At 40.5% G+C, this 9073-nt stretch overlaps 1 protein-coding gene across 1 annotated transcript; it reads right to left on the minus strand.

Moving 5' to 3' along the window:
- Nucleotides 1-1049: 1049 nt before the first annotated feature.
- LOC114086725 (sodium-dependent glucose transporter 1B-like) lies at nt 1050-5162 on the minus strand. Its single transcript, XM_071613893.1, has 3 exons — nt 5087-5162; nt 3396-3512; nt 1050-2044 (listed from the first exon to the last, which is right to left on the minus strand). The coding sequence occupies exons 1-3, from the start codon at nt 5145-5147 to the stop codon at nt 1050-1052; spliced, it is 1173 nt and encodes a 390-aa protein (XP_071469994.1). The 5' UTR covers nt 5148-5162.
- Between the last annotated feature and the right edge of the window lie 3911 nt (nt 5163-9073).

Raw genomic sequence — 9073 nt, forward strand, 5'->3', positions numbered from 1 at the left:
AGGCACAGTATATATGCCTAATAATTTTCTTAGAAAATTCTATCCACACCTCTGGTTTTGCTCTATTAAAACAACACTCAAGTTCTCAAAGACAAATGGCTTCTTCATATGGTCTGGAAGTTGGAAACTGTAAAATATTATCTAATCAGACTCATACCCAACACTAGTTGCACAACACGATCCTACATGTTTACGAGATCACTTGGCAGATTATAGAAGACTCAGAATAGCACATCTCAAAAACTTTTTTTTTTTTTTTAGCATTTCTTATAAATGAATCTGGAAACTTTGATCTCCAAAGCAGGCTGGAAATAGACTTATGCTGTCTTCTGATTTTTCTCTTTGGAGATGGAGATAATTCAATAAAGTCAGTAAGTAATCTGTCTTCTCTGTTAGTACCTTTTATTTTGGTTCTGGCAAGATGATTCTGAGGAGAAACACTAGTGTAACTGGATAAGACTCAAACATTGGTGCATTTGATATTTGGTCAAATGTTCATTAATTTGTTTGTATGGCATTTAAAGCAAGCAAACACACACCAAAAAAAGCTGTGAAAATGGCCTTAGAGCATTATGTTTTGGTACTTAAAGTTGTTTCTAGATTTTAAAATACAGTTTATGTTAAAATAAATTTTATTAATTTAGAGAAGACAATGTCTGTGAGAAATAGAATTTCTTTAAGATTTTCTCATGTGGTCATCATGAGTGGTTGTTTTTTCCTTTATAAGTTTCAAAATTATCCTTTGTTCTAAATCTTAGACTGACATTTGGCTTTGGAAAATCACAGTATGTTTTATTTTCCTGAAAGAAGAATAATTTATAATCTTTACTTTTGTACAACTGGTGTATTGGTGAACTTTTAAATTGAGAGCTAACTGCAATAAAGTAGATGAACAGAGAAAAAAATTAGTGCACTTGAGAGGAACTGGTTGGAGACAACAGAATATTTCCAGATGTCTCTATGATAATATGCCTTGTTGTATCATTCATTTCAACCACTTCAAAATCTATTCCATTCCATTTTTGCTCTTCTTCCCTTCATTCTCTTCTTCATATCCCAGGACTAGAGGGCAAAGCTTTCTGTTTCTTACTCTTGATGACTTCTTTTCGCTGGCGATCCAGAGGCAAGGTGGCTACTTTATGCATCACGGGAAATATAAGAGCAGTGAATAGTGCTGCCCCCAAACAGGAGTACAGAACTACTGGCAAATCCAGGTATTGTCCTTGAACCACACCTACTACTGCAGGAATAGCCATTTGTCCCAGGGCACCACCGATTAGAATAAATGCAGCAGATTTCCCACTTATGGTCGTGTACTGCTCAATCCAGGAAACACCACTGGGAAACGTGGCTGCCATTGAGGCCCCGTACACTGAAGTGGCAATCCAGAGACAGAGTGGACTCTTGTTGAAAAGCACCAGAAATAAAGATGAAGCCAGGCTGCCAATGTTGCTCAACACAATCATGGTGCCCGGCTGTAGACATGCAGCAAAGAAGATCGCCAGGCCCCTGCAGGCTGCAAAGGTCCCCCAGAAGATGGAGTTCAACCCAGCTGCTTCGCGTTCTTCCATGCCAGCATAGGTGGTGGCAAAGGAGAAAACGTAAGAGCCATATGTTACCTCTCCTCCAACATAAAAAAAGAAGAACAAGAAAAGGAGGCAGAGAAGGGTCTTGTGATATTCAGCTTTTCGATATCCCTGAGCAGATGGTTTTGCTTTTTCCTGCCCTGAGCTTTTCTTGAAAAACAGAGCAAACAGAAAGAGAGACACTATGAAAATGTAAGTGCTGGTAGAAGCATAAGCCCAGAGTAGATTCATGTCATCAGGCAATCCAAACAGAGGCGCTGAGTTAGCTTCAGATGATCCGTTGGTGGCTGGAGGCTGAAAGGCAGGCTCTGTGTGGTTTTCAGCAGACACTGAGGTACCCAGTGCCAATTTAGCCAGAATTGGAGCCAGAAAGGCACCCAAGGCAAAACTGAAGTGTAAGGCCTGCATGTGTGGGGCTCCTTCATGCCCCCAAATATCCAAGATGAGGACATTACCACCTGCCAGGAAAAGATGGAAAAATGCTTTATGTTAAACTCAGTAAAATAAAAAAAAAAAAAACATGACTGTGAAAACAAGGCTAAGTTTGTATTACCTGGCATTATGTTTTAAGTTATCAAATATTGCATCTGAGTCAATTCTCTAATTAAGGAACTCTTAACACACGACCACCAGAGAGCTATGCCTTATCAACATCTCATACACATACATGGAATTCTACAGGAACTACCTCCAAGAGCCAGACACTTTCACAGAAATTTTTTATAACAGTGCTAACACCATCCTGCAGAGTAATATTTATAGACCTATTTATTGTAAATATTTAAAATATATTTTTACTAGGTAAAATTTATTTATTTATTTTTGGTACCAAGCCTTGAACCCAGGGGCACTTTTTAAATATCCCCAGCCTTTTGAAATATTTTATTTGAGACAGAGTCTCGCTAAGTTGCTGAGGCTGGCTTTGAACTCATGATCCTCCTGCCTCAGTCTCCTGAGCCACTGGGATTACAGGTGTGCACCATTGTGTCCAGCATATTAGGTAAAATTTTATACCAGATAGTGCTCAAATTACCAAATCTATACACATTTGCAACTGATAGTCGTTTTGGAATATTATTTATTTCTCTATAAAAACAGATGAAAATCACTTTCAGGAACCTTAATTTTGCAGGACTCGTGCATACCTGTTACATGGAACAAGCAGACCTTTTGCTTTCCTTGTTTCTACAACATCTACAAAGGCCAGAAGCATCATAGCCTGGCTTTTTAAAAAATTAGATATTTTCAAATAAATACATAATTCCATCTCTCTTTTTACAAACAAAGATTAAAGAAGAAAACATATCAAGTAATATCACAGGAGGGAAAGGAGGCACAGAAAGTTGGATTCAGTGCTAAACAAATATAACTCACATTTTTTAGTAGCTTTTAAAAGACATGATAACATATGAATAAATAATGCTGTGAGACAATAGAACTTTTGAGAGAGAGAAAGAACAGGAAAAAAAAAAAAGTAAAAATCAGTATACACTTCTACACCCAAATGAAAATCTGTAATGTAATTAGCCACGGGAGGGGATCCTTCCTGTTTGGATGCTGTAATTCCACAATCCTCTCAAAGAACTGAATCATTTTAATTTCACTTCAGAGTTGGCTGCTCAGAAATTGGTTCCCTAACTGGTAAAAAGAGTAGCTACTAAAAGGAAGGTTCTCACTGGGCGACCTCATGAATAGCTCAAAAGTTTATGTCATTTCAAGGGCATTGCAAGTGACACTTTACTATCCTCCATCCTTCTTTTCCTAGCAGTAGTGACCTGATCCCAGAGTTGCAATGAAGGGTTCACTCACCTGTATCCAGAATGCTAAATGAAACACCCATGACCGACATCATGACAATCAGTAACACTGCTGTCTTGCAGAAAGGGATAAAATAAAGACCCACTGTGGTGACCACCAGTGACACTCCTGAGGAGAAAGGTAATAAAGTCAGCTATAAAAAGCAGTATTCATGAAGAGTCATGAGTCAAGTCAACACCATAATCCTTCTAAAAATGTAAAATAAGATCAAATTAAAACTGGGTAATCTTGAGAAGCTAAGAGTTGCCACTTTTATAAATGCTTTTGTCACTTCAAAACTTTATAATCTTTATGAACTAAAAAAGATAAATTACAGCCAAGTGCGATGGTGCATGCCTGTAATCCCAGCAGCTTAGGAGGCTGAGGCAGGAGGATCGCAAGTTCAAAGCCAGTCTCAGCAATTTATGGAGGCGCTAAGCAACTCAGTAAGACCCTATCTCTAAATAAAATGTTAAAAAAGGACTGGAGATGTGGCTCAGTGTTTAAGCACCCCTGGGTTCAATACCCAGTACTACCCCCCCAAAAAAAATATAAATTACTGCAACATAAATACAATTCTAGTGCTATAAACAACTATAAATTATATCACAAAGAAATGTTTGATCAACAAAAGAGGCAGAAATTCTTTCATTAAATGTTTCTTATTTAAGAACCAAAAGATGAGGTAATAAATTAAAAAGCCAAAAAGAAAATTCAATTGGCATAGTGGTGTAGTATAACTTAAAAACACTAGTTTGGAGAATGGGAGGGAAATAGAAGATTCTTATTGTTGGACTGGCATGTAGCTCTGTGGTAGAGCACATATGTAGCCTGTGCAAGACCTTGGGTTTGATAACCTGGACCCAAATAAAAATTACACACACACACACACACACACATTATGGGTTTCTCTTGACTCAAAAACTGGCTACATTTTATATTAGAGCTTGCTTCTATGCTTTTACAGCCAAAGAAAGATTCCACAATTACTTGCTTTGTCATTATTAAACCATCAATTCATTCATATGTGAATATATAATATTTATTCATATATTCTTTCAATCTACTTTAGAAATAAGAGAATTTATTCACCAGAAGTAATAGATTGTGCTCCTTCTTCAAAAGTGCATTATCATATCAATCTAAATTTTTTAAGTGTGTTAATTTATTCAAAACCAGTATGTTAAAGCTTTGCCATCTATTTCCTGGTGAGGAAGGACAGTCTGGGGTCATCACTGACATGGGGCAGTAGCGACAAAAACGTAGCCTACCTCAGTTCATTCTCCATCTCCTGCCCCTTCACTTCCAACCCAGACTCCATAGAGCCAGGGCAGATTCCAGGAGCCCCTTCTGAGCTCTGTGGCCCTGGGAGAGCTGCCCTACACCCTGATGAGCAGAGCCTTTTGGACAATCATTGGGTGACCCTGGAGGGATTCCTAAATTACAGTCAAGGTCAGGAAGTCTAAGCATTGCTAACACACACACACACCTGGGGGCTGATCTGAGTTTCCAGAGGGCCCAGCACAGATTCCCCTGAACTGCCAAGGTCAGAGCAGGACCATGGAAACCCAGTTTCCACAGAGGACACCAAAACACCACCCATTTCGGTTGTCAACCTCTCTGCAGGCTACCGTTTTCATATTTAAGGGCAAGTAGAAAACTCTTTGAAAATCACAAAGAAATGAAAATCGGTGTCTACTTACCTAAAAGTAAAAAATGATTCATACGGTCAAAAAGAATGCCACCAAGCACAAAGCCGCTCATATATCCAAAAGCACGACCCACAAATATTTCAGAAAGACTGCTGATATTTCGGTTCACATTTCTTGCCAAATCTTGAAACGTAGGTCCCAGTATAGCAATTGCTGTTCCCTGAAATTTATGAAGACAAAAAGCTTTTCCTTACAAACAAAATAATATCTATATAATTTGTATCCATCACAAAAAGTGGTGGGTGAGATACAGATGCAATGCAGAGAATTATTTTAAGCCACATTGCAAGGAAAAAATGTACAATGACAATACTAATACTACTAGAACCATTGATTCCTACATTGATTCACCTATTTCCTGGTGAGGTAGAACAGTCTGGGGTCATCACTGACATGGGGCAATATGTGGTGCTGAGGATCAAACCCAGTGACTTACATGTAGGAGGCAAGTTCTCTGCCACTGAGCCACAACCTCAGCCTCTGTAACTTCTTCTTTTTGTCTGTAAGTATTGCCTGCCCGTGTTGCTGAGTGGAGTTTTATTAAACTTTATTACTTCAGGGTTTTCTCAATTCATGAATTGTTCTTTGCTCAAATAAACTGCTAAATTTAATAGGTCTAAATTTCTTCCTTTAATGGGATGGCATCAGATGAGGATCCAAAGTAGAAGTCCAGCGACCAGTGTCCCAGTATAGCAATAGCCATTCCCTGAAATGAATTCTTGCACTAATATGAGAATTTAAGGTCAAAAATTCACTGGTGGATTGAAACAATCACCTTATGCCGGTCTCTCAAAGAAATTGGGGTCTCCTGTGAGTTTTCTATTTAATGCAAGCTCTATGAATTTGTTTTGAGTTCTCTGACTTAATTTGAGCACTTTTTACTGGATTGAGACCAAAATTGAGAAAGAAGAGAAAGGATGTTCTCTTCTGCCACATGTTCCCTGTGTCAGTCACATTTTCATTGCTAGGACCAAAATACATAACAGGAACAATTTTGAGGAGGAAAAGTTTATTTTGGCTCAGGGTTTCAGAAATTTAGTTGTTGGTGGACCAACGCCATTGCACTCAGCCCAAGGTAAGCCAGATCCCATCAGGGTGAAAGAGCATGGGGGAGGAGTGCTGCTCCACTCATATTGAGAGGGGAAGGGGCCACAGGGAAAATGAACCTTTCCTGAATGTGTACCCGGTGACCTATCTCCTCCAGCTATACCCTACCAGCCTGCATTTACCATCCAGTTAGTCCATTCAAACTAGGATGGACCAATTAAGTTGAAGCTCTTGTAATCTAATCATTTCACTTCTGACTATTCCTGCATTATCACAAAAGTTTTGGGGTGATACCTCACATCCAAACCATAACATTTCTCCCCACATCCCCTAAAACTCATGTCCATCTCACAATCAAAATGCATTTAGTGCATCTCCAAGAATGCCCATAGTGCTAGCACTTTCAATATTGCCCAAATGCCCAAGTCCAAAGTCTCTCTCTCTTTTTTTTTTTTAGGTGCAGATAAACACAATACAATGCCTTTATTTTTATGTGATGCTGAGGATCGAACCCGGGTCCCACCCGTGCCAGGCGAGCACTCTACCACTGAGCCACAGTCCCAGCCCTCCAAAATCTCTTTTGAGACTCAAGGCAAGCTCTTGGCTGTGAAGCCCCTGTAAAATCAAAAGCACGGTAGATGCTTCCAATATATAAAGGCAAAGTAAACATTTCCATTCCAAAATGGAAAAATAGGGGTATAGAAAGAAAGGGTGGGACCAAAGCAATGCAAAAACTGAACTGGACAAACAAGTCCTGTATCTCCTCATCCAGCATCCGGGGCACAGGGCAGTGAGATGTGATCTCCAAAGGGCTTAGGCAGCCCTACCTATTTGGCCTTGCCAGTTGCAGCCCATACGACTTCTCTTTTAGTCTGGTTCTGTCCACAGCCAGCAGCTTTTCTTGACAGGTGATCCTTGTTACTGGCATCTCTTAACGCAACAGTCTTCACTCCAGTTTTGGTGTCACATTCACACCTTCACACATCACTCTTTTAGAAACATCCTGCAGGAATTCTAATCCAGCTACATTTTTCTGACCTTCCAAGTCTTCTTTGAAGTCTCAGTGGAAACCTTAATGATCCCCTAAGGAATCCAGCACCTTGCATAACTGCAGAACCAGGACCATGTAGATAATGCGAAGGTGTGTCAACAGTTCAAGCAATAACTGGGCCCTCTAGGATCACAGCTGCCGCAGCCTCTGAATGCCTGGATGACTGGGCATGGTGACACAAGTTCCTAGGACTTTCTTTGTGAGAAGCATGCCTTTTTTATCTTCCATCTTCAGATTTTCCCACACTATGCGCACAAACAAGTTCCAAAAACAAGTTTGTCCCAGCAGCAACTTCACTTCTTGGATTCATTTTCTATATTAGTTTAACTTTTCATTGCTGTGACCAAAATATCCAACAAGAACAACTTAGAGGAGGAAAAGTTTTTGATCTCGGGGGTTTAGTTCATGGTGGACCTACTCCATTGAACTAATTGCACTGGTCTGAAGACAAGACAAACCATCATGGCTGAAGGGTGTGGTGAATGAGTACTGTCTGTCGATGGTGGTCAAAAAACAGAGAGGGAAATAGGCCATAGGGAAGAGGAACACTTCCAAAGCACACACCTAGTAACCTACCTCCTTCAGCCATGCCCTACCTGCCTGGTTACCACAGTCCATTCAAATTAGGATGAACTGATTAGGTCATAGCTCTCATAATCTAATGATTTTGCCTCCTAATATTCCTATATTAACAGAGGAGCTCTAGAGGAATACTTTAAATAAAGTCATAACACTCTCCAAGAGGTATATATATATTTTTTCCTTCCATTTTTGATAGCTGTGGTTGCTCCAAACACCTCAAGGCTTCTTGGAGAATTTTGCTGTGGCTGCATTAGCTTTAGTTGCTGGTCCATCCCACACGACTCTTCCCCACAGACTCTGTGGATGACTCTGCCCCTCTGAGACTACTTTAACTATCCCCATTTAAGTCATGAGGAGCCCCTCTCTTGTCCATGACTGATAGGGTGACCAGCAACCTGACAGAGCAGGTTCCTGCGCAGGAGGTATGAGCCACCTGGGAAAATTAAAAGTCTGAAATAATCAGTAAGAAATAAGACAAAGCCAAAGATTAGATTCAAAAAGCAAAGCGCCTGATAGGTCTTCCAGTCCTGATAGGAACTGGAACTGAATAACTGAAAAAGGTCCTGATTCTTTATTTAAGGGGGAGTACATCAAAGGCAGGGATAAGGTTTCAGTGGGAGGAGACTTGTTTGGGTGCTTGCTTCTCGGTGTGACAGGGGTCATCTATGACCCAGGGGTAAACAGGTTGATTGGCGTTTGGCAAGTTACACCCATCTCCGGGAGACAAAAGGGATCGTAGGAGCTTCTTCACAAAAACTGGATAGGGGTGGGAATAAGCAGGCTTTTTGGCTCTTAGCAGGTCACTCCCATCTCCAGGACTGTGCTCAAACTTGAGCAGTGAGATAGAACAAAAGCATTGACATGAATTGGGCATTTTCACATCAGTGGATACTACTTGGGAGCTCCCCAAACCAGGCTTTCCTGCCTAAAGGCTCCAACGTCACTCAGTGAACACATGGCTCATAAATGGCTTCTGGCACATGACTAAGCAGAAACTACAGTTAGCCAACACTTTCCCCTTACCCTTATTGGAGTAGTTCATGTGCTTCCTCCTCTTATGCTGCAGCAAATGTCCTAATAAAACCTCTTTAAGATGGTATTGTATCTTGTTAATGCCTGATTTCTATCTCAAGCAGAGCAGTCTAAACTGGATATACTAAGAGCTGGTGATTTCCCAAAGGCTCCTGGCCCTAAAAGGTGTCCGAAGATGGGGCTGAAAATGCTAAGGGCAGATAGCAGTCAGGGAGTCGTGGGGAGTGACAGAGCGCAACAGAGAGCTGCTATATCTGTTGGAGGAG

Source organism: Marmota flaviventris, chromosome 6, assembly GCF_047511675.1.
Source record: "Marmota flaviventris isolate mMarFla1 chromosome 6, mMarFla1.hap1, whole genome shotgun sequence".
NCBI classification, from domain to species: Eukaryota; Metazoa; Chordata; class Mammalia; order Rodentia; family Sciuridae; genus Marmota; species Marmota flaviventris.

What these genes read in the sequence shown, in the direction of transcription:
- LOC114086725 (XM_071613893.1), bottom strand. Translation starts at nt 5,147, where the DNA reads ATGAGCGGCTTTGTGCTTGGTGGCATTCTTTTTGACCGTATGAATCAT. An exon ending in GAATCATTTTTTACTTTTAG is followed by an intron (nt 3,513 to 5,086) that starts GTAAGTAGACAC and finishes CTTTCTCCTCAG; the next exon opens with GAGTGTCACTGGTGGTCACC. An exon ending in ATTTAGCATTCTGGATACAG is followed by an intron (nt 2,045 to 3,395) that starts GTGAGTGAACCC and finishes TTTTCCTGGCAG; the next exon opens with GTGGTAATGTCCTCATCTTG.